The 25530-nt window shown below is 54.4% G+C and overlaps 1 protein-coding gene across 1 annotated transcript in view; it reads right to left on the bottom strand.

The window, feature by feature from the left end:
* The window catches only part of sms (spermine synthase), a 190616-nt gene extending 179018 nt beyond the window's left edge, over positions 1–11598 (bottom strand). Inside the window, exons 1-2 of the mRNA XM_038802847.1 lie at positions 11458–11598; positions 6599–6719 (exon numbers count right to left, since the gene is read on the bottom strand). Of these exons, the coding sequence (XP_038658775.1) occupies positions 6599–6719; positions 11458–11503 (167 nt within the window). The 5' untranslated portion in view covers positions 11504–11598. The remainder of the gene's footprint in view (positions 1–6598; positions 6720–11457) is intronic.
* Positions 11599–25530: the final 13932 nt, after the last annotated feature.

Here is a 25530-nt window from a genome sequence, read left to right as displayed (position 1 = left end):
ACTCGATGGGCTGAAAGGCCTCCTTCAGCACTGTAAGTTCTATGATTCACTTGCGCAAGGCTAAGGCCAATGCAAGTAGAGGAATAACGGTGCCAAGAAGGCCCTGCCAACCACACCCACACAGCAAAATAGACAACAGGGGGCCAACCAAGACCACAAAGACAGGGCACTGCGGCAGGAATGAAGGGTCCCAGGTCAGAATGGGGGCCAGACTAAGGTCGAACCACCTGATACAGGGACGGGTCTCAAAACCCACCCCGGGCAGAAAAATCCATTCTAATCGACAAAGAAACAGAACCAGCGACATGACCTAGGCCTCTGCCAGGGCCGGCACAAGCAAAAGAGTAAAACCCTACCAAAATGCAAATAAACTATTATGCCAAGGGAACACTAAACAGCGTAGGGCATGGGTGGACTTATCCGACAAAGTGACGGCATAAGGGGGAGGAACTATTCATATGTAAATACACAATGATCTCTTTCTGTAAACTATGTAAAAACTAGGGCAGCACGGTGGCACAGTGGTTAGCATTGCTGCCTACGGTGCTGAGGACATGGGTTCGAATCCTAGCCCTGGGTCACTGTCCGTGTCTGCGTGGGTTTCACACCCGCAACCCAAAGATGTGCAGGATAGGTAGATTGGCAACTCTAAATTGCCCCTTAATTGGAAAAAATAATTGGGTACTCTAAATTTATATATTTTAAAAAAATATATATACATATAACTATGTAAAAACTAGCGCGGGCTTTCCTCTGGTTTCCCGCGCTGCGGGGCTGGGGGGGCGGAGATGGTGACGGGGGAGGTGGGGCCTTAACTGGTTCTTCCCCGCGCTGGAGCGGTGCCAGGAGGGGGGATAGATTGGGGGATGATCCCACTTCGGGAGGGGTCGGGCTATTGGCGGGAGTTTCCGGGGTCAGCAGAAGTTAGCTGACCCACGGAAGTACAATGGAGGACGGTTCGCGGCTGGGAGGGTTCCTAGCCTGGGGGGGAAGGGAGGGGGGGAAAGGGGAATACCGGGTTGCTGCTGGTAGGGTCAAGAAGGAGCTGGTGGGGGCTGGGGGGACAGAGGTGAGGGGTTGTCGCTATGGGGACGCGGTCGAGCAGGGGACGCTGGCCTGGGGCGGGCAGTCGACGGGCTATGGCTAGCCGACGGGGGAGGGGGGCGGGACGCCCTCTGATCCGGTTGGTCACCTGGAATGTGAGAGGGTTGAATGGGCCGGTGAAGCGGTCAAGGGTATTGGCTCACCTGAAGGGGCTAAAGGCGGATGTGGCAATGCTTCAGGAGACCCACCTGAGGGTGGCGGACCAGGTCCGCCTGAGGAAGTGATGGGTGGGGCAGGTTTTCCACTCGGGGTTGGATGAGAGGAACCGGGGAGTGGCGATTCTGGTGGGGAAAAATGTGTTGTTTGAGGCATCGGAGGTGGTGGCGGATAAGGGGGGTAGGTATGTGATGGTTAGGGGCAGGCTACAAGGAGAGAAGGTGGTACTGGCTAGTGTGTATGCCCCAAATTGGGACGATGCGGGCTTTATGAGGCGTATGTTGGGACGGATCCCGGATCTGGAGGCGGGAGGTCTGATCATAGGGGGGGACTTTAATACGGTGTTGGATCCTTCACTGGATCGGTCCAGCTCTAGGACGGGTAGGAGGCCGGCGGCGGCCAAGGTACTGAGAGGGTTTATGGATCAGATGGGTGGAGTGGATCCATGGAGGTTTGAGAGGCCGAGGGCACGTGAGTACTCTTTCTTCTCCCACGTACATAGGGTCTACTCTCGGATAGATTTCTTCATGGTGAGTAGGGGACTGATTCCGAGAGTGGAGGAGGCCGAGTATTCGGCCATTGCAATCTCTGACCACGCTCCGCATTGGATAGAGTTGGAAATGGGGGAGGTGCGAGACCAACGTCCGTTGTGGCGGTTGGATGTGGGGTTGTTGGCGGAGGAGGTGGTGTGTAGGAGGGTCCGGGCAAGTATTGAGGGGTACCTTGAGGTGAATGATACGGGGGAGGTTCAGGTGGGGATGGTCTGGGAAGCCCTGAAGGCAGTAATTCGTGGGGAGCTGATATCCATCCGGGCACACAGGGAGAGGAGCGAGAGGAGTGAGAGGGATAGACTGGTGGGAAAGATGCTGGAGGTGGACAGGAGGTATGCAGAGGCACCAGAGGAGGGACTGTTGGGGGAGAGGCGCAGCCTGCAGGCTAAATTTGATTTGCTGACCACTAGAAAGGCTGAGGCACAGTGGAGGAAGGCACAAGGGGCAGTGTACGAACATGGTGAAAAGGCGAGTAGGATGCTGGCTCATCAGCTCCGTAAGCGGGATGCGGCTAAGGAGATTGCTGGAGTGAGAGACAAGAGTGGGAATGTGGTGCGGAAGGGGGTAGAGGTGAATGAGGTCTTCAAGGACTTTTACGGGGAACTGTACCAGTCGGAGCCAACGGGGGAGAGGGGGGGAATGGAGAGGTTACTTGACAGGCTTTCTTTCCCGAAGGTGCAGGAGGAGAAGGTGGAGGGGCTGGGTGCGCCGATTGAGCTGGAGGAGCTAGTTAAGGGGATCGGGCAGATGCAGTCAGGGAAGGCACCGGGGCCGGATGGGTTCCCGGTGGAATTTTATAAAAAGTTTGTGGACCTAGTGGGCCCCTTGCTGGTGCGGACACTCAACGAAGCGTGGGAAGGGGGGACTTTGCCCCCGACGATGTCACGGGCGCTGATCTCGTTAATTTTAAAGAAGGACAAGGACCCCCAGCAGTGTGGTTCATACAGGCCCATATCTCTCCTCAACGTTATTGCCAAGGTGCTGGCAAAAATCCTGGCCACCAGGATAGAGGACTGTGTGCCAGGGGTTGTGCATGAGGACCAGACAGGTTTTGTGAAGGGAAGGCAGCTGAACACGAATGTGCGGAGATTGCTGAATGTCATTATGATGCCGGCGATTGAGGGGGAGGCAGAGATAGTGGTGGCGCTGGATGCGGAGAAGGCCTTCGATAGAGTGGAGTGGGGGTACCTATGGGAGGTGTTGGGGAGGTTTGGATTTGGTGAAGGGTTCATTAGATGGGTAAGGCTGCTATATGAGGCCCCGATGGCGTGCGTGGCCACGAATAGGAGGAGGTCGGAGTACTTCCGGCTTTACCGAGGGACCAGGCAGGGTTGCCCCTTGTTGTTTGCACTGGCAATCGAGCCGCTGGCGATGGCATTGAGAGATTCAGAGAGGTGGAGAGGCTTGGTGCGAGGTGGAGAGGAACATAGGGTGTCGTTGTATGCCGACGACCTGTTACTGTATGTGGCGGACCCGGTGGGAGGGATGCCGGGAGTGATGGAGTTACTAGCCGAGTTTGGGACCTTCTCAGGTTATAAATTAAACTTAGGCAAGAGCGAGGTGTTTGTGGTGCAGCCTGGAGACCAGGAGGAAGGAATTGGTAGGCTCCCGCTTAGGCGGGCAGGGGAGAGCTTTAGGTACCTGGGGGTGCAAGTGGCCAGGGACTGGGGGACTCTCCACAAGCATAACTTTACCAGACTGGTAAATCAGATGGAGGAGGAGGAGTTCAGGAGGTGGGACATGCTGCCATTGTCGTTGGCGGGGAGGGTGCAGTCCGTCAAAATGACAGTGCTTCCGAGGTTCTTGTTCCTTTTTCAGTGCCTGCCCATATTTATCCCCAGGGCCTTCTTTAGGAGAGTGACCGGCAGTATTCTGAGCTTTGTGTGGGCACATGGGACTCCGAGAGTGAGGAGGGTATTCCTGGAGCAAGGAAGGGATAGAGGCAGGCTGGCGCTGCCCAACCTTCTGGGGTACTATTGGGCAGCCAATGTGTCAATGGTGCGTAAATGGGTGATGGAGGGGGGAGGGGCGGCGTGGAAAAGAATGGAGATGGCGTCATGTAGAGGTACAAGTCTGGGTGCCATGGTAACGGCACCGTTGCCGCTCTCCCCCAAGAGGGTTACCACGAGCCCGGTGGTGGTGGCGACCCTAAGAATCTGGGGACAGTGGAGATGGCATCGGGGGGAAACAGGGGGCTCGATGGAGGCTCCACTGGGTGGCAACCATCGGTTCATCCCGGGGAACACGGATGGGGGATTCAGGGGATGGCAAAGGGCGGGCATCAGCAAATTGAGGGACCTGTTTATTGGCGGGAGGTTTGCGGGCCTGGGGGAACTGGAAGATAAATTTGGCCTTCCCCAGGGGAACATGTTCAGATACCTGCAGGTAAAGGCGTTTGCTAGGCGACAGGTAGAGGGATTCCCTTTGCTGCCCTCGCAGGGGACGATGGACAGAGTGCTTTCGGGGGTGTGGGTAGGAGAGGGGAAGGTGTCTGACATCTATAAGGTAATGCAGGAGGTGGAGGAGTCGTCAGTGGAGGAGCTGAAGGCTAAATGGGAGGAGGAACTCGGGGAGCAGATAGAGGATGGGACTTGGGCGGAGGCCTTGGAGAGAGTCAACTCCTCCTCCTCATGTGCGAGGCTTAGTCTCATCCAATTTAAGGTGCTGCACCGGGCCCATATGTCCGGGACTAGGATGAGTAGGTTCTTCGGGGGTGAGGACAGGTGCACCAGATGTTCGGGGAGTCCTGCGAACCACGCCCATATGTTCTGGGCATGCCCAGCACTGGAAGAATTCTGGAAGGGGGTGGCGGGGACGGTGTCGAGGGTGGTTGGATCCAGGGTCAAACCAGGGTGGGGACTCGCGATTTTGGGGTTGGGGTGGAGCTGGGAGTGCAGGAGGCGAAAGAGGCCGGTGTCCTGGCCTTTGCGTCCCTAGTAGCCCGTCGAAGGATTCTGTTACAATGGAAGGATGCAAGGCCCCCAAGTGTGGAGACCTGGATCAGTGACATGGCGGGATTTATAAAATTGGAAAAGGTCAAATTTGCCCTGAGAGGATCAATACAAGGGTTCTATAAACGATGGCAGCCTTTTCTGGACTTCCTGGCTCAGAGATAGGTAACTGGGTCAATAGCAGCAGCAACCCGGGGGGGGGGTGTGCATTATTGTAGTGTTTATTCTGTAACTTTATAGTGTGTTAATTTGCGTTGTTGTTAAAATGCTGGGTTGTTCATGGGGATGGGGCGAATGTATATGATTGTTAATATTATTGTTATTTTCGGTATTTTACTAAGGTGCGTTATTGTTGTATAAAATCAAAATTTCTCAATAAAAATTATTTTTTAAAAAAACTATGTAAAAACTGCAAAATTCCAATAAAAATATATCTTTTAAAAACTATGTACAGACAGGTCGAGCAGAATGGAGACATGTCGAGGGATAAATTTTCAGTCACACACCAAGTCACTTTGTTTTGGGTACTATGGCCAGGTGGATAGTTGACAAGGATTGGAACATTTCTTTCTGGGAGTTTAGCTTGAAATAGGAGAAGGGGTGGGAAGGGAGTGTAGACCTCCTTGGAGATCCTATTAACCTGAGAAAGCTCCAACTGGTACGTGACCCTTTTGCAAAAGGCCACCATGGGTCTGAGCAATGGCCATTAGACCAACACACTTGGGAAGTGAGAATAACCGAAGGGGACACAGGCTGACGTTTCTTTGGCAGTGGAGTACCAGAATAGTAACTTGCTTTACATTTTCTCTTTAACACCATACACAAATCTTTTGGCAGCACCAGGGCAAGAGATGTCAGCCAGCACAAGAAAATTTCCCTCCCTTGCTTAGAGCAGGAAAACTTCAGTGTTACAAATACTGCCTTGCCTCAGGACAGACTGGGCATGCAAATGTGGCTTAGGTTCCAAAGATCGGCTAATTGGCAAAAGTGGGTCCCGAGAAAAATTAGTTTGAAAAACACTGCACTACACCTTTTTAAACAACCTTCTCAACACATCCTGCTACCTTCAAAACTCTCAGATACAAATACAACCCCAATGTATACAATTATAAATTGATTGTGGAATGATTCACACAGGCACACAAGAATGTAAAACCACTTGCATTTTTATATTGCCTTTAGGTGTAGAAAAACATTTCAATGTGTATAATGCATTACTCCATTAAACAGACATGAATGCAAAGATGCAGCATTAAAACCCTATTAAATATGATTTAGTGATACCTCTGATCTGGGGACCCGGGTTCGAATTCCACCATGGCAGGTGGTGGAATTTAAACTCAATAACATATCTGGAAATAAAAGTTTAATGACCATGTCATTGTTGCAACAAAAAAAACATCTGAGGAAGTGCTGAGGGTTTTGGCCAAGGTTCGTATCATGACCAGTACAGGCTTGGAGTGCCGAAGGTCCTGTTCCTGTGCTGTATTGTTCTTTGATAGTTCCCAGAAAGAACATCACAATCAAGGGCTTCGTGGAATAAAGGGAGGTTGGAGAGGGGATGGTAGTTTGCAAAGGGGAGGGGTCATGGGTTTTTTCATGATGGGTGGGGTTTGATTTGCAGATCAAGACAATGACTCAGGGAAGAGAACTGTTAACAGCTAACATGAGAGCCAGAAATGGGGTGCCAGCGGTTTAGTTTTAATAGGGTTGAGGAGCAGGTAGTAGGCTACATGCTGCAGGGAGGCAGACAGGGAGAGAACATATAGAAACAGGGCACAGTGGCCATTGAACATCTACCATCAATGGATACGACTGCCATGAAAACTCTCTTACCTGCCATTCTTTGCTACATAGGTTACTAAGTACCCATTTTCTCCTAGATTGTGAACCGTCTCTGTCATGCTTTGTTCCTGAAAAATGGGTTGCAAGGCTTCAAAAACAGTCCTGCCATCAGCTGAAGGAAAAGAAAATTAAACTCATGTAAACCAGTAAATATTAGTTTGTTTTTAACCACAGTTCAACTAATACTGTGCCATCGGATGAACAAAAATGACCAGGTAGCAAGTGCAAAGGAGGAAGATGGGGGGATGCGGTGGGGGGGAGAAGTAGAGTTTTGGCCCGGAAGGGGGGGGGGGGGGGGGGGGAGATTGGTGGAAGTGTCCCACGTGGAGGAAAGAGAGACTTCGGAGGGGGGGGGGGGGGGGGGGAAAGAGAGACTTTGGTGGGGGGAAAGAGAGACTTTGGGGGGGGGAAAGAGAGACTTTGGGGGGGGAAAGAGAGACTTCGGGGGGGGAAAGAGAGACTTCGGGGGGGGAAAGAGAGACTTCGGGGGGGGAAAGAGAGACTTCGGGGGGGGGAAAGAGAGACTTCGGGGGGGAAAGAGAGACTTCGGGGGGGGAAAGAGAGACTTCGGGGGGGGAAAGAGAGACTTCGGGGGGGAAAGAGAGACTTCGGGGGGGGAAAGGGAGACTTCGGGGGGGGAAAGAGAGACTTTCGGGGGGGGGAAAGAGAGACTTCGGGGGGGAAAGAGAGACTTCGGGGGGGGAAAGAGAGACTTTGGGGGGGGGAAAGAGAGACTTCGGGGGGGGAAAGAGAGACTTCGGGGGGGGAAAGAGAGACTTCGGAGGGGGAAAGAGAGACTTCGGAGGGGGGGAAAGAGATAGTAGCTTCAGGGATGTTGTTACTCTGAAGACTCAAGATAGATGGGTGATGTTGAGAGGGGCTGGTTGGAAGCAGTCAGTGCAGGGATCCTCTGTGGTCGTTCCCCTTAGTAACAAGTATACCGTTTTGGATACTGTTGAGGGGGATGACCTACTAGGGGTAAGCCACGGTGAACGGATCTCCAGCACGGTGTACGTCCCTGTGGCTCAGAAGGGAAAGGGGAGAGCAGAAGAGTAATAGTTATTGGGACAGATAGACAGTGCTCTGGCAACGAAAGAGACTCACAGAGGGAGGGTGTTGCGGGGGGGGAGAGGGTGTTGCGGGGGGGGAGAGGGTGTTGCGGGGGGGGAGAGGGTGTTGCGGGGGGGGAGAGGGTGTTGCGGGGGGGGAGAGGGTGTTGCGGGGGGGAGAGGGTGTTGCGGGGGGGGAGAGGGTGTTGCGGGGGGGAGAGGGTGTTGCGGGGGGAGAGGGTGTTGCGGGGGGGAGAGGGTGTGCGGGGGGGAGGGGTGTTGCGGGGGGAGAGGGTGTTGCGGGGGGAGAGGGTGTTGCGGGGGGGAGAGGGTGTTGCGGGGGGGAGAGGGTGTTGCGGGGGGGAAGGTGTTGCGGGAGAGGTGGCGGGGGAGAGGTTTTGCGGGGGGGAGGGTGTTGCGGGGGGCAGAGGGTGTTGCGGGGGGGAGAGGGTGTTGCGGGGGGCAGAGGGTGTTGCGGGGGGGAGAGGGTGTTGCGGGGGGGAGGGTGTTGCGGGGGGCAGAGGGTGTTGCGGGGGGCAGAGGGTGTTGCGGGGAGAGGGTGGTTGCGGGGGGGAGAGGGTGTTGCGGGGGGGAGAGGGTGTTGCGGGGGGGGAGAGGGTTTGCGGGGGGGAGAGGTGTTGGCGGGGGGGAGAGGTGTTGCGGGGGGGAGAGGGTGTTGCGGGGGGGCAGAGGGTGTTGTGGGGGGGGAAGGGTGTTGCGGGGGGGAGAGGCGTTTGCGGGGGGGAGAGGGCGTTGCGGGGGGGAGAGGGCGTTGCGGGGGGGAGAGGGCGTTGCGGGGGGGGAGAGGGCGTTGCGGGGGGGAGGGGGTTGCGGGGGGGAGAGGGCGTTGCGGGGGGGAGAGGGCGTTGCGGGGGGGAGAGGGCGTTGCGGGGGGGAGAGGGCGTTGGGGGGGAGAGGGCGTTGCGGGGGGGAGAGGGCGTTGCGGGGGGGGGAGAGGGCGTTGCGGGGGGAGAGGGCGTTGCGGGGGGGAGAGGGCGTTGCGGGGGGGAGAGGGCGTTGCGGGGGGGAGAGGGCGTTGCGGGGGGGGAGAGGGCGTTGCGGGGGGAGAGGGCGTTGCGGGGGGGAGAGGGCGTTGCGGGGGGGAGAGGGCGTTGCGGGGGGGAGAGGGCGTTGCGGGGGGGGGAGGGCGTTGGGGGGGGAGAGGGCGTTGCGGGGGGGAGAGGGCGTTGGGGGGGGAGAGGGGTGCGGGGGGGGGGAGAGGGCGTTGCGGGGGGAGAGGGCGTGGGGGGGGAGAGGGCGTTGCGGGGGGGGAGAGGGCGTTGCGGGGGGAGAGGGCGGCGGGGGGGAGAGGGCGTTGCGGGGGGGAGAGGGCGTTGCGGGGGGGAGAGGGCGTTGCGGGGGGGAGAGGGCGTTGGGGGGGGAGAGGGCGTTGCGGGGGGGAGAGGGTGTTGCGGGGGGGAGAGGGGGTTGCGGGGGGGAGAGGGCGTTGCGGGGGGGGAGAGGGCGTGCGGGGGGAGAGGGCGTGTGGGGGGGGGAGAGGGCGTGTGGGGTGGGGGGAGAGGGCGTTGTGGGGGGGGGGAGAGGGCGTTGTGGGGGGGGAGGAGGGCGTTGTGGGGTGGGGGGAGAGGGCGTTGGGGGTGGGGGGGTGGGGGGAGAGGGCGTGGGGGTGGGGGGAGAGGGCGTTGTGGGGTGGGGGAGAGGGCGTTGTGGGGTGGGGGGAGAGGGGTTGTGGGGTGGGGGGAGAGGGGTTGTGGGGTGGGGGGGAGAGGGCGTTGGGGGTGGGGGGGAGGGCGTTGTGGGGTGGGGGGAGAGGGCGTTGTGGGGTGGGGGGAGAGGGGTTGTGGGTGGGGGGGGAGAGGGCGTTGGGGGTGGGGGAGAGGGCGTTGTGGGGTGGGGGGAGAGGGCGTTGGGGGTGGGGGGGAGAGGGCGTGGGGTGGGGGGAGGAGGGCGTTGTGGGTGGGGGGAGAGGGCGTTGTGGGGTGGGGGGAGAGGGCGTTGTGGGGGGGTGGGGGGGGAGGAGGGCGTTGTGGGGGTGGGGGGGGAGGAGGGCTGTGGGGTGGGGGGAGAGGGGGGGGGGTGGGGGAGAGGGCGTGTGGGGTGGGGGGAGAGGGCGTTGTGGGTGTGGGGGGAGAGGGCGTTGTGGGGTGGGGGGAGAGGGCGTTGTGGGGGGGGGGAGAGGCGGGTGGGGTGGGGGGAGAGGGGTTGGGGGGTGGGGGGGGGGGAGAGAGGGCGTTGTGGGGTGGGGGGAGAGGGCGTTGTGGGGGGGGGGAGGGCGGTGGGGGGTGGGGGGAGAGGGCGTTGTGGGGTGGGGGAGAGGGCGTTGTGGGGGGGGGGGGAGAGGGCGTTGTGGGGTGGGGGGAGAGGGCGTTGTGGGGTGGGGGGAGAGGGCGTTGGGGGGGGGGGGGAGGGCGTTGTGGGGGGGGGGGGAGGGCGTGTGGGGTGGGGGGAGAGGGGTTGTGGGTGGGGGGAGAGGGCGTTGTGGGGTGGGGGGAGAGGGCGTTGGGGGTGGGGGGAGAGGGCGTTGTGGGGTGGGGGGAGAGGGCGTGTGGGGGGGGGAGAGGGCGTTGTGGGTGGGGGGAGAGGGGTTGTGGGGTGGGGGGAGAGGGGTTGTGGGGGGTGGGGGGGAGGCGTTGTGGGGTGGGGGGGAGGGCGTGTGGGGTGGGGGGGAGGGCGTTGTGGGGTGGGGGGGAGGGCGTTGTGGTGGTGGGGGGGGAGGGCGTTGTGGGGTGGGGGGAGAGGGCGTTGTGGGGTGGGGGGAGAGGGCGTTGTGGGGTGGGGGAGAGGGCGTTGTGGGGTGGGGAGAGGGCGTGTGGGGTGGGGGAGAGGGCGTTGGGGGTGGGGGGAGAGGGCGTTGTGGGGTGGGGGGAGAGGGCGTTGTGGGGGGGGGAGAGGGCGTTGTGGGGTGGGGGGAGAGGGCGTTGTGGGGTGGGGGGAGAGGGCGTTGTGGGGTGGGGGGAGAGGGCGTTGTGGGGTGGGGGGAGAGGGCGTTGTGGGGTGGGGGGGAGGGCGTTGGGGGGGGGGGGAGAGGGCGTTGTGGGGTGGGGGGGAGAGGGCGTTGTGGGGTGGGGGGAGGGGGCGTTGTGGGGTGGGGGGAGAGGGCGTTGTGGGGTGGGGGGAGAGAGGGCGTTGTGGGGGGGGGGAGAGGGCGTTGGGGTGAAGGGGAGAGGGCGTTGTTGGGGTGGGGGAGAGGGTGTTGTGGGCGTGGGGGGAGAGGGTGTTGTGGGGTGGGGGGAGAGGGTGTTGTGGGGTGGGGGTGAGAGGTGTTTGTGGGGTGGGGGGAGGAGAGGGTGTTGTGGGGTGGGGGGAGAGGGTGTTGTGGGGTGGGGGGAGAGGGTGTTGTGGGGTGGGGGAGAGAGAGGTGTTGTGGGTGGGGGGAGAGGGTGTTGTGGGGTGGGGGGAGAGGGTGTTGTGGGGTGGGGGGGGAGGGTGTTGTGGGGTGGGGGGGGAGGGTGTTGTGGGGTGGGGGGGAGGGGGTTTGTGGGGTGGGGGGGGGGAGGGGGGTTGTGGGGGGGGGAGGGGGTTGGGGGGGGGGGGGAGGGGGTTGTGGGGGGGGGGTGAGGGGGTTGTGGGGGGGGGGGTGGAAGAGGGCGTCTCTCAGCATCCGGAGCCCACGCTGCGGCTGACAGTGAGCGCGGGGCCCCCGGGGGACTGCAGGCTGCCAGGCCGCTGGGCCGGGTTCCGACCCGGGCCCCGGGCTCCTGCCTAGCTCTGGCAGCCGGGCCCTGTGGCAGGCCTTCACACCACCTCGGATGGGTCTCACACCGTGCGGGATTCCCGAGCCTAGCACTCGCTGCCTCAGTCCCCGCGCTGTTTGCTCCGGCTAATCCGTGCTCGACTCACCTGGTGCCGAGAGGCAAAAATCCAGGAGGTACTGTTGGGCCGCCATGGCTCGAGCTGCTGCTGGCCATGCCGAGCGGGAGCAGGCCGCGCCCGCGGCCCGCCTACTACCACGCCCACCGTCAGAGCGCCGCCCACTGTGCCCCGCCCACTGCCCACCGTCAGAGCGCCCGCCCACTGTGCCCCGCCCACTGCCCACCGTCAGAGCGCCGCCCCGCCCACCGTTCTGAGCGCCGCCCACTGTGCCCCGCCCACTGCCCACCGTCAGAGCGGCGCCCCGCCTACCGTCAGATCCCCGCTCCGCGCCCCGCCCACCGTCAGAGCCCCGCTCCGCGCCCCGCCCACCGTCAGAGCCCCGCCCACTGAGCTGCCAGCGGCGCCCTCTGAGCCCGGCTGCAGACATCTGGGCGAGGGGCCGAAGTCCTCTCTTTCGAACCATAGAAAAAATACCTCACAGAAGGAGGCCATTTGGCTCATTCTGTCCTTGCCAGCCCAATGACACCTGGGTGCCCTTTCTCATCCCACCGTCCTGCAGCCGGTCCATAGCCTTCAGGTGCAGGTACTTCTTTAATAATTTATAGTACCCAATCAGGGGGAAGTTTAGCGTGGCCAATCCACCTACCCTGGGTTGTGGGGATGAGACCCACGCAGGACACGGAATGAGCAAATGACTTCCAGTGGCGGTGATGTGCTGAGCCGACACACATCACCTGGTTCTCCTCCCAACTAGAACCAGAAGAGTTCATGTTCGGAGATTTCTGGCTCAAAAAGCCACCAAATACTCTACCAGACTTATCCAGGACAAAGACCAACAGCGGTAAAGAGGATGCCGGTGAACAGCAGCTATAAGACTCCTGACGAGAAGGCAGGAGTGGCAGAAAGGGGCACGAACAACGGGTGGACGGACCGGCGGGCCCACGAGGCGAGGAGGAAGCCCCGAATACCGAAGTGCAGGGAAGACGGGAGACCCAAGCGGCGGTGCCAACGTGACTGAAGGCCTCCCCCTCCCCACCAGGGGACAGATGGAAGAGCTTTTAAAAAAGGAACTGGCCACCATGAGGGAGGAGATAAAAATCTAATTCCAGGTGGTGGTGAAGGAGGTGGTGAGAGAGGCGATGGCCTCCTTCAGTGCACGAAAAATGGCCTGAGAAAGAAGGTGGAGGCACAGGAGAGAACAATCCTGGACCTTGAAAAGTTGTCGTCAGATCAGAGCGAAAGGTTCATGTCCCTGGAGGCAGAGGTTAAGCGGTTGGCGGCGGCCCAAGGGAACTTGAAGGGGAAAGTCAAGGACCAGTAAAGCAGGTCTCGGCAACAAAATTGTGGGTTTGCCGAAGGGCAGGGACCCAACAGACTACATCGCCCAAATGCTGGACAACAAATGTTGGAACGGATAGCTTCCCCAATCCCCTAGAACTCGACTGGGCACACAGGTCGCTCCGGCCAAAACCCAAAGCAGGGTGTAGCCACCGAAGTTGGCCATTCCCTCAATACAAAATGGAGGAACGCAAAGCTTGCAGGGTAAAATGGACAAAGTTTGCAGCACAAGCAGGCTGCAACAAGCCACTGTGTATTCTGTCTGCTAAGAGAGCAGACAGCACCGAAACGAACATTCTGCATACTAATGAAGCAATCTCCGGGACAGTTAGCATAGTAATGGAACGATCCCAGGGACAATGGACACAAATAGGGAAGTGATTGCAACATTTGTGGGCAGCACGGTAGCATGGTGGCTAGCATAAATGCTTCACAGCTCCAGGGTCCCAGGTTCAGTTCCCGGCTGGGTCACTGTCTGTGCGGAGTCTGCACGTCCTCCCCGTGTGTGTGTGGGTTTCCTCCGGGTGTTCCGGTTTCCTCCCACAGTCCAAAGATGTGCGGGTTAGGTGGATTGGCCATGCTAAATTGCCCGTAGTGTCCTAAAAGTAAGGTTAAGGGGGGGGGGGTTGTTGGGGTTACCGGTATAGGGTGGATACGTGGGTTTGAGTAGGGTGATCATTGCTCGGCACAACATCGAGGGCCGAAGGGCCTGTTCTGTGCTGTACTGTTCTATGTTCTATTGTATGGGAAGCCAGACACCCCGGCACCAGCGGGGTTCGAAGACAAAGCACCTGAAAGCCCAGTAGTCGGACAGCCTCTGTATTGGAGGGATTCAAACAAATCAATTGGGAAAAGACCCAATCGATCCCCAGCAGATAGAGGGTCCGCCCAAAAGGGCGCGAAGCCCTGGGACCTATAAGAGACAGGTCCCAAACTCAGTTTGTTCTTCTTGACCAACCCTCCTCTCTTGACCAGCCCTCTCGACCAGCCTTTAATGAAGAAGACCTAGACCGAGAGAGAAGAGAGGTTCGGACAGCAGCCTCCAGCAAGTAAGTGTCTCACAACGATCGCTACCAGAGATAGACACTCCTGACCCCTTTTAACCCGTACCAACCTGAAGTCTGCGGACCCAGTGCAGAGCAAGAGGCCATTGTCCCCCCTGATCCGGCAGTTCCTTATTCAGATAAGTATTGGTCTATTTAGTGGTAGGAATAGTTTAGTCATCTTAGCGTGTGCATGAGTAGTTTATAATTGTATTATAATAAACTCATTTGTTTGAACTTACTAATTGGTGTATGGTTTTATTGCTTTGAACTTGACCTTGAAACTTGTGGCGGTATCTTACCTGGCGACTCCAGAGCTAAGGAACGAAACAGAGCCAAATTGAGTTTTAAGCACACTCACCCAGAACGAGCAACAAGGGGAGCAGCCGAGAGCGATCATCGCTAAGCTGTACCAGGACCGGGAAAAGAGCCTTTACTGGGCCTGGCAGACAAAGCCGCGCTCATCAGAAGGACACAGAATCCTCGTCCACCAAGACATTGGGGCGGCCTTGCAAACAAAAGGGCCAAGTTCAATAGAGCAAAATCATCACCCTATAAGAACGGGGTGAGGTTCAGCATGCTGTTCCCGGCCAGAGTATGTTCACATACCAGGGGAAGGAACATTACTTTGGCAGCCCGGCAGAGGCCAATGAATTTGTGAGAGCGAACGACCTGGAGAGGGACCAAACTCAGCAGCGGTGAGGACGCACCAAAAAAGTGGGAAAGAAGAGTGGAGACCAGAGACTACTGTGTGGACTTTGTGTTTGCGCGGGGCTGTGCTGCCTCGTTTCCAGTTAAGAGTTGGAAGACAGAGAGAAGGGAGCGTTGACAGGGGAAGCAGGTGAGGGGGCGAGGAAGGGAACGGAGGCAGGCAGATAAAGTGTGAACAGGGCTGAACCAGCCCGGGGAGGAGAGCCACCGTACTAGCAAGAGGACTAGGAGGGGACGACAGGTAGTAAGGGAGGCCACCCCGCATCTCTCGGGGCAAAGGGAGCGCCTGGCCAAGGGGGGAAGGGGGCAAAGCAGCAGGGAGAGGAACACAAGGGGAAACAAGGAGAGGGGGACACACAAAACAGACAAGGGACAAAACGATAGGAAAAGGTTGGCAGCAAGATAGGCACAGGCTTCAACGGGCATGGAGCAGGCTGAGAAATCAAGATGGCGCCGCAAGCAGCCATAATTAGAAAGTGGGTAGTGGGGGTGGAGTCGGTGTGGGAGTGGATGGAGGCGGCGTCATGTAAAGACACAAGTTTGGGAGCACTGATAACGGCACCTCTTCCGTTCTCGCTGGCCTGATACTCCAAAAGTCCGGTGGTGGTGGTGGCGGCTCTGAGAATCTGGGGGCGGTGGAGGAGATATCAGAGAGTGGACGGAGCATCGACTTAGATTCCGATTTATAATAATCATCGGTTTGTACCGGGTAGGCTGGATGGTGGGTTCCGGAGATGGCAAAGGGCAGGAATTAAGAGGATGGGTGATCTATTTATAGACCGGAGCTTCCCCAGCTTGAAAGCCAGCAGGGAATGGGTTTAGGTATTTGCAGATGCGAGACTTCTTGAGAAGGAAGGTTCCGGCCTTCCCGCTGCTGCCGCCACGGGGCATACAGGACAGAGTAGTCTCCAATACCTGGGTGGGAGAGGGGAAGGTATCAGACAACTACCAAGAACTTTTTGAATTGGAGGAAACTCCAGTGGAGGAGCTTAAGGGCAAGTGGAAGGTGAGCTAGGAGGAGAGACAAGGGGGTCTGTGGGTGGATGCCCTAAGCAGGGTTAATACATCCTCATCATGTGCCAGGCTTAGCCTGATACAATTTAAGGTAGTTGAAAATGAAAATGAAAATTTCTTATTGTCACGAGTAGGCTTCAATTAAGTTACTGTGAAAAGCCCCTAGTCGCCACATACCGGCCCCTGTCCGGGGAGGCTGGTACGGGAATCGAACCGTGCTGCTGGCCTGCTTGGTCTGCTTTAAAAGCCAGCGATTTAACTCAGTGAGCTAAACCAGCCCCTGTTCACCAGGCACCAGTTCACCAGGCACACATGACAGTGGCTAGGATGAGCAAGTATTCGGGGTTGAGGAGGGGGCACGAGGTGCGCGGTAAGCCCAGCAAATCATGTCCACATGTTTTGGGAATGCCCAAAGCTTAGCGAGTTTTGGCAGGGTTACGCTAAGGCAATGTCCACAGTACTAAAAACACGGGTGGTTCTGAGTCCGGAGGTGGCAATCTTTGGAGTGTCGAAAGATCCGGGAGTTCAGGGGGCGAAAGGGGCAGACGTCTTGGCCTTTGCCTCCCTGGTAACCGGAGACGGACCTTATTAATGTGGAGGGACTCAAAGCCCCCGAGTGTAGAGACCTGGGTTAGTGACATGGCTGGGTTTCTCAGTCTCGAGAAAATAAAGTTCGCCTTAAGAGGGTCAATGATTGGGCTCTCCCGGAGGTGGCAGCCGTTCGTCGACTTTCTCGGGGGAAATTAAAATGTCAGCAGAAGCAGAATTCCAAAGGGGAAGGGGAGAGGGCCGGACTGTTGTTTTATGGTCGGGGTGTGTGAAGATTGTGATGGGGGTGGAAATGTTTATTGTACTGTGAATTGCGCTTTCACGTATCTGATCGTCAGTCCAGAAGTAAAACACTCGAACACGTCAGTAACGAATATTCGTTTATTTACGGCCGGGACAAATCTCTAAGCAGTCGGGTAACTACCTTCGAGAAGTGCCAAAGTCCAAAATATGGACGGTATCTTTATACAATCACAGCTTAGAGGTGGTCCCTTTAAATTCCTAGATACACCTATGATTTTGCAAGGATCCAGAACATGTACATATATGGAATTATTCTTCGAGGTCGGGAGGTTATTTTTGACATAATCATTAGCACAAGTCACTATCAATATTAATACAAAGGTTTTTGTATCCCATGGCCATATGGCTCAACTCATTCCAAGGCCCTTCCAATAAACATTTCAATGTTTATTTGTTCCAACTGGTCAAACGAGCTCAATTATGTTATCTCTGCAATAAAGTAACGGTTACCATTCATTCCATTCTTTGCCTTTTTGACCTCTCTGCTTTTACAGATACGGTCAGAACATTAATTAGTACCAATGCCACACTCCCTATATTCCATCCCATAACCTTCTGACATCTTTGCTTTTACAGATACGGTCAGAACACACTCCCTTTATTTCCTCCCTTGACCTGTTGACATCTCTTTCACAGAGCTTTTCAGTACTGTTATATTAACCCTATCAGCGAAGTTCCAAATGAAATCCACTTCTACATTCCCCCCTTTGATCATTCCTTGATCACATAACACTCAGGATACTTTAGATGGAAATGAGAGCGAGGCGGAGGTACTCCTCCTCTACTAGGCTCCGGCAGGATGCCACTTCCTCATATAGGTCAGGGGTAGGTGGAACCAGTTTTTCTCTTTCGTCTAGGGCGGATCTCTGAAGCATCTGTGGTAATGCAGCGGCACCCAAACGGTTGCATAGGCATTTCACACCAGTAGCTATGATACAGAGCAACAAACAGATGGTAACGAAGATAATGAGCCCATGGAATAGGTAAGTGGCCCAAGAATTGGACCACTTCCAGCTCCACCAGTCAGCCTGACCGGTGAGTCGCAAGCGCTGTACTCCATCTCTGATATGGGTTACCAGACGCGTGATATTCTCTGAACTGTCTGGAATATAACCCATGCAGCCGTCTGTTCGATCGAGAAAGGAACAGATATCAAGGGAACGCCTCCATGGGCATGGGTCGGGACCTGTGTACATACCCAGCAAGAGGAGACACCCACTTTCTTAGCATAGACATAGGACATAAACAGAAAAGAATTTGCCGTTACATGGTGCGTTGCCCGCTTCCTTCTGGAAGGCGAGTAGGGGTGAGTAGTCCTTGATGGTAAAATTTGTACCCTGTCCTTATCAATGCACCGGTGGTTCCACCGGCATGTGCGGCGATCGTAGATCAGAACCATGTACGTAGTCTGGAATCGGGGCTTCTGGTCGTTGGGATGAACGGTGGTTGGGCAGGTTTTGATAGCCGTGGTGATCCATCGGAGATCTGTCGTTGTTCCACATCGTGGGGTTCCTTCTCGGCACAGGGGTGGACGTCGGCTTCCATACGGGCATCTCCTTCTTCCGGATGCAGCGAAAGAGAGCAGGGTGGCGAGTATTGTGACGGTGAAGAGGGACTTCATCCTGGTACTCGTGTTCCTAGGACTTAAAGGAAAAGTTTAGAACATCATGGATACTTAATTAACTTACAATGGTGCATATGTACCCATGCGTTCCGGCCCTCCCACTTTTACTGCAGTGGGGGTAGTGAGTAGAACCTGTAGGGGACCCTCCCATCGAGGTTCCAAACCTTTACGTGTCCAATTTCGAATTAGGACATAATCCCCAGGGTTGATGGAGACGTCATGAGTAATGGATGGGACTTCTTCCTGGGTGGCACGAACTCGGGAGTGTAATCCTTTCAAAATTCTAGTTAGTGTTAATATATAATTAGCCATCTCGGTAGTCATGTAATGGAATTGAACATTCCGTGGAACACTGCTGTCCCAAGGCGTTCGAAAGGGTCTGCCATATAGTATTTCCGCTGGGCTTAGGCGAGTTTTTCCTGCGGGAGTGGCACGTAGCTGGAAGAGTGCTAAAGGCAGGAGTTTGAGCCAAGTGGCCCCAGTGTCTGCTTGTAGTTTAGCGAGTTTAGTCTTTAGAGTCTGATTAGCCCTTTCCACCACTCCAGCGGCTTGTGGTCTGTAGGCACAATGAAACTGTTGCTTTATTCCTAGCAGAGCACAGAATTCCTTATTGATTTGACCTATGAAGTGGGGACCATTGTCAGAGCTCAGCCGGGCTGGAATTCCAAATCGCGGAACAATTTCTCGCATTAACACCTTAACTACTGTCGAGGCCTTGTTATCCGTAGTCGGGTAGGCCTCGATCCATTTGCTAAAAGTGTCCACAATGACTAACACATATTTATAGCATTGACATCTTTCCAACTCAATGTAATCCATTTGCAGGGTCTCAAATGGACCCTCAGGTAAGGGGGTTGTGCCAGGATCACAGGGGACGGCCTTACCGGGGTTGTGCTGTTGACAGATTAGGCACCGACTGCTAATTTGTTGGGCCATTTCTTGCAGTCGTGGGTGCCACCAGCTTTTTAACAATAGGTCCCCTGTGGCACGAGCTCCACAGTGAGTTGCAAAGTGTACACATTCGGTCACCCAGGCTGCTAATGCATCGGTCATACATGTTTGTCCTACCGGGGTGACCCACAGCTTATTTTCGATATCATATATACATCCTAAGTTTTTCCACATATTTACAGCAGTTGCAGGAGCGTCCTCCTGCATTTGGATTATGTCAGCAATGGTTGGCATAGGTTTTTCAGAGGGAGACTTTTCCGGGGGGGTTTTAGTCTGCCTCATCATTCTAGGCACCATTAGTTTGCCAGATTTAGAAATTTCTTTTGCCTTCTCGTCCGCTCTCCTGTTGCCCGTTTCCACCAGTCCTGTGCCTTTTGTATGCGCTGCGCATTTTATCACCGCTATCTTGTCTGGGAGCATAAGGGCCTGCAATAACTGGGTTACTAACTGCTGGTGTGAGATGGGTGTACCAGCGGAGGTTAGAAATCCTCTGTTTTTCCATAATTGCCCGAAATCATGTACTACCCCGAAGGCGTATCGGGAATCTGTATAAATATTAACCTTCCTCCCCTGTGCCAATATGCATGCTCGTATTAACGCAAACAATTCTGCCTGTTGGGCAGAAAAGGGAACTTCAAATGCTGCTGCTTCTACTACGTCACCGTCTTGATTGATGATTGCATAGCCAGATTGTCTATCCCCCCTTTCGCCGACGGAAGAACTTCCATCGGTGAAAAAGGAACAATCTGCACTCGGGATGGGTATATCGGAGAGGTCGTCTCGAACCGAGGAGACTTCCTGCAACAGTTGCAGACAGTCATGAGTTGGGTCGCGCATGTCTGTGGGAGGATGCGTCAAAAAGTTAGCAGGGTTGATAGTGGTGCAGTAGGCAAACTGGACCTTTGGGTTATTAAGGAGAGCAATCTCATATTTGTTCTGACGAGCCATCGTGAGATGCTGAGTCTGTAGCTGTCCCAAAAGGGCCGTAACAGAATGGGAACTATAGACAGTGATATCTTGTTGGAGGGTAATATTAGCAGCCGATTGCAGGCTGTGTGGTTCTGCTAGTGACTGTTTGTGATCAGCGGGCACTAGGACCCTGCGGAGCCATGCAGTGTCAATTTCAACGCAGCAGTTTCGAAACTGCCCAGCACAAATCCTTTATCTGTTTATTCTGAGACCAATGTAGTTCTGAACATACTGAGTTACTCATAATACTGATCACATTCCAGGGGCGGTGGCGGAGGTGGCTGTGGGGGCTGTGGAGGCTTCTGACGTCCCCCGCAATTGAACAGATGTTCCTCATCCTAATCGTCCCCCTCCCCCCAACCTTGCTTCGCATTGCTGACCGGCGCCGGGGGGAGGAGTAGCATTCTTACGTTTCTTATATTCTTTACATTCCCTTTTTAAGACCTCTACTGTTTTAACAATTCCCCTTTTTGTGAGGCCAATACCCAATTTTGAGGCATTTGCCTGCCAGCTAGCCAGTTTAGATGCATCTTTCATTAACTGACAGTATTCCCTCCACAAGGCAATTAATTTCTTTGCGGTGGGTTCTTGATAATACAGAAAAATGTGTCATTTGAAACATGAAAGTCTGGCAATATCTGGTTTGAGAGGGTACAGGGAAAGATCCCACAAAAGGTTAATAGCAGCTGCAAAGAGCAGGGTTATAAAATGCAGATACTTGCTCACAAGCAGGCCTCAGCAGACACACAGGCTTCATGTGGTAAGCTAAACAATGGCTCACACCTTCATGGAATGTAACTATCTCAGAAAGCATCTGAAAAAGCATGGATGAGAGTTTCAATTGCATTAAGTGATGAATGTTTAAAACAGGCAAGTCTTTCAAGTCACAACCAAGTTAAATTTTAGCATACAGCTAAGAGCAAAGTTTCACACCTTAACTGAAATAAACTCTCTTAGTAAACAGCTGGAAAGAATGGAAGATGCTCAGTCGAATTTAGTATCAATTTAAGGGGTAAAATTCTACGAACATCAAGTTAATTAAAAGAAAATTGGAGATGACCTGGCTACGAGAAACATCATTTAAGTCAAAATCAAAGGCAAAGTTATGAACTGGGGACAATTGGAAAATTAAACGATTTGAAACCACAGAAATAAAAGTTAACTATTGAAACAAAAGCATTTTTTAAAATCAGATCTGAGAGGAGACGATATGCCTGAAATGAATAATTAGTTGTAGTAAGATGTTTACATCAAAGATACTTTTAAACTATCAAAGTGAAACAAGCCCATATACAATACAGTCGTTAAAACTTAATAACTCTTCAAAAGAGAATATAAACCCAGGGAGCAGAAGCACCAGCACTCTGCAACAGCAACAGGAGAGAGAGAGAGAGAGAGAGAGAGACACAGCCTGCTGGAGAAAGACAAGGAAAGCAGCTGAGTTTAAACAGCTAATTCAACTCAAGAAGACCAGATTTTAAGTGGTTATTAGCTTACTTTACTTCCTTAATAACACAGGACCCAGGACACCAATGCTATTAAGGGGTAAGTAGGTAAAATTCTTCAGTGAAGGTATGGGTTACACCGGGGGATAGGCTCCGAGAACCCCGCCCGTAACTTCCAGAGAACGCTGCCTGGAATCACGGCGGCAGTCCCGTCCAGAGCCCACAGCCCGTTAACCGTCCCCTAGCAATCCTGAGAACCCCGCCCGTAACTCCAGCGAACGCTGCCTGGAATCACGGCGGCTCCTCAGGCTGCCTCTAGCAGTCCTGGCAACCCCGCCCGTAACTCCAGCGAACGCTGCCTGGAATCACGGCGGCAGTCCCAGGCTGCCCACAGCCCGTTAACCGTCCCCTAGCAATCCTGAGAACCCCGCCCGTAACTCCAGCGAACGCTGCCTGGAATCACGGCGGCTCCTCAGGCTGCCCCCAGCAGTCCTGGCAACCCCGCCCGTAACTCCAGCGAACGCTGCCTGGAATCACGGCGGCAGTCCCAGGCTGCCCCTAGAGACGATAACCACAGGGTTCACTCACTTACCCTCTTTAAAACGGGTTCGCTGGACTGACCTGGATCTCGCAGAGGCTTCTCGACAAACCAACGGCAAGGCTGAGCAACGATCAAACTGGTAGTAGGCGAATACCAAGGTGGAAAACAAATTTTTACTCACGTTGGGGGCCAAATTCGTCCTCTACTTTGAACGAGCTCAGTCGATTACGCCGGTTAGTTGCGCAGACCCCTCTGGAGATCCCCGTACGGGCCACCAAATGTGAATTGCGCTTTCACGTATCTGATCGTCAGTCCAGAAGTAAAACACTCGAACACGTCAGTAACGAATATTCGTTTATTTACGGCCGGGACAAATCTCTAAGCAGTCGGGTAACTACCTTCGAGAAGTGCCAAAGTCCAAAATATGGACGGTATCTTTATACAATCACAGCTTAGAGGTGGTCCCTTTAAATTCCTAGATACACCTATGATTTTGCAAGGATCCAGAACATGTACATATATGGAATTATTCTTCGAGGTCGGGAGGTTATTTTTGACATAATCATTAGCACAAGTCACTATCAATATTAATACAAAGGTTTTTGTATCCCATGGCCATATGGCTCAACTCATTCCAAGGCCCTTCCAATAAACATTTCAATGTTTATTTGTTCCAACTGGTCAAACGAGCTCAATTATGTTATCTCTGCAATAAAGTAACGGTTACCATTCATTCCATTCTTTGCCTTTTTGACCTCTCTGCTTTTACAGATACGGTCAGAACATTAATTAGTACCAATGCCACACTCCCTATATTCCATCCCATAACCTTCTGACATCTTTGCTTTTACAGATACGGTCAGAACACACTCCCTTTATTTCCTCCCTTGACCTGTTGACATCTCTTTCACAGAGCTTTTCAGTACTGTTATATTAACCCTATCAGCGAAGTTCCAAATGAAATCCACTTCTACAGTACTATGTTTATGTCGCTGTTATTGTTATTACTATAAAAATTTGCAAATACCTTAATAAAAATATTTTAATAGAAGGTGGGCACAGTCAAAACCCTTGAGGAGTATAAAGAAAGTAGGAAGGTAGTGATGCGGGAAATTCGGAGGGCTAGGAGGGGTCATGAAAAGTCCTTGGCAAGTAGGATTAAGGTGAATCCCAAAGCTTTTTATTCATATGTAAAAAGCAAGAGGGTGGCCAAGAAAGGATTGGACCACGTCAGTACAGTGGGGGGATTCTATGTGTTGAGCCAGAGGAAATGGGCGAGATACTAAATGAGTACTTTGCATCAGTGTTCACCAAAGAAAAGAACTTTATGGAAGATGATTCTTGGGTAGAGTGTGTAGACAGTCTGTGCTATTGAAAAGGAGGAGGTATTGGGTCTTTTAAAAGTTATTAAGATAGATAAATCACCGGGGGCCACCGATCGGCGGGCCCTCGCGATCTGAGGGGACCTCCCTTCCTCCACACGGTCCTGCTGTGTGGGTCCGCCATATCGAGGTGGGCCACCGTGCTTGCACGGACCCGCTTGTGGCCGCCGTGCTCATGCGCAGCCTCGCGGTGTGGACAGCAGGGTCCCGCTGGCAGCCAGAGCTGTCGAAGAACAAGTCCGGAGTGATTCTCGCCCGTTTTTCGGTGGGCGTGGAGACTTAGTCCCCAAAAGGGAGAATCCCGCCCGATGAGTCTAGCCCCCCTCCCCAAACCTACTGTATTACCACTAGGCAGCCACGGCAGATAAAGTGGCGGGATGGATGAAATAACCAGACACGGAATAGGTGTGGATGGAGGAGAACTCCTATCCAGGAACCACTCTCCAGGCCCTCGCCACTGCAGCACTCTCATCACCACCAACAAAATACTCAACAAGCCCAGTGGTGGCAGGCACCCTCAGAACCTGGAACCAGATGAGGCAGCACTACAGTTGACCAAAATATCCACCATGGCCCCCATCTGCGGCAATCATAGGTTTGCATCAGCCATGCTTGATGTCACCTTTAAGAGCTGGAGACAGGGACTTCCATTGGTGACCATGGTGTGAGTGACTGCACATTTGGTGGCTCCCGCTCGTGGTGGACTTTTGGACTTTTCCCCCCCGATTTATGGTGGTTCTGATTGATTAAACAAGGTGCTGGTGAAGGAGAAGAGGAGGATTCCCCAACAGTGTATGGATTCGTAGACCAAAAGTGGTCTGAAAGAAGAGAACGTTGGTCGAAAATTAGAGTGGAGCCTGTGACACAGAGGAAGATTGCGGAAGGCCATTGACCAAAACTGCCGGCCCAGTAGTCGACGGAGCAGCTGGTAGTCTTTCTCCATGAGAAATTTGCTCAACAGAGAAAGGAATAACTGGAAGACCTGGCCAGGGTGGTAGATCCGATAACGGCGGGGATTGATCGCATGGAGCAGAGATTGGAAACCCAGGGCGTGGCGATCGAGAAGGTGGAAGAGGCAGTGGCTGAGCATGAAGATCAGCTAGCCACGATGGCGGTGGAGAGGTAGTGGAGATGGGACTGATGAAGGAACTGATGGAACCATCAATTTAGCGAACACGTGTAGTTGGATCTGAACAGAGGCTTTAATACACTTACAACAGAGCCAGCCTATTTGTCATTGAACTCCATGAACTGGCAGGCTGGCTCTAAGGCACTGATCTTTATACATCAGTCCCAGGGGGAGGGGTCCTGGGCGGAGCCAAGGGAGGAGCCCAGTACAAACTCTCGCGTACTCCCAGAGCGACTCCCCCGGTGGTTGGATAGTGCAACTGCACTTACAATGGTGGATAGTGAACATATATACACGGAGTTATATTGGCAACTATATACAGCATTGATCTTACAACGGGTAGATAACGAACATATATACATGGAGTGATATTGGCAACTATATATAGTGTGAATCACATTCACCACAGGACCATCTGAAAAGGCTGCAGGATCTGAAGAATTGATCGCTCAGACAGAATCTGCAGATTGTCGGCCTGTCGAAGGACAGCAAGGGAGCGGACGCTGGTGCATATGTGGCGCAGATGTTCGGGAAGCTGCTAGGGGAAGGTGCGTTTGCTCGGCCCTCGGAGGTGACAGGGCGGACAGGTGCTTATGAGGAAGCCGCAGAGGAACGAGCCGCTGAGGGCAATGGCGGTACAAATACACCGGTTCCTGGACAAGGAACAGATCTTGAGGTGGGCCAGACAGACAAGGCATTACTTATGGAAAGGCAGCGAGCTTCGCGTCTGTTAGGACCTGGGTGCGGAACTGACCAAACAAGGACGAGTTTCAATAAAGTGAAATTGGCCCTTTTTAAGAAGGGGGTGAAGTTCGGCATGCGCGTTTGTGGGTCACATATGAGGGCCAGGAACTTTACTTTGGATCGCCAGAAGAGGCGATGAACTTTATCGGGGACAAGGGACTGGCAGGAGATGGGGGACATTGAACTTGGGAGCGAGTAGTGGTGTTTTAGAACTTCTGTTAAACATTGTTTCTTTGGGTTTTGTATGTATTGTTTTGCACTAAGTTTGGGGCCGTTGCTCAGTTTTGTTGGTGGGTTAACTTTGTTGTTAATGGGGGATGCTGGGTGGAATTTTCTTCTTTGTGTTTGTTGGGGTTT

This window comes from Scyliorhinus canicula, chromosome 7 (genome assembly GCF_902713615.1).
Source record: "Scyliorhinus canicula chromosome 7, sScyCan1.1, whole genome shotgun sequence".
NCBI lineage: Eukaryota > Metazoa > Chordata > Chondrichthyes > Carcharhiniformes > Scyliorhinidae > Scyliorhinus > Scyliorhinus canicula.
The sequence above is the reverse complement of the archived record's forward strand: the minus strand, read 5'-3'. Positions and strand labels throughout refer to the sequence as shown.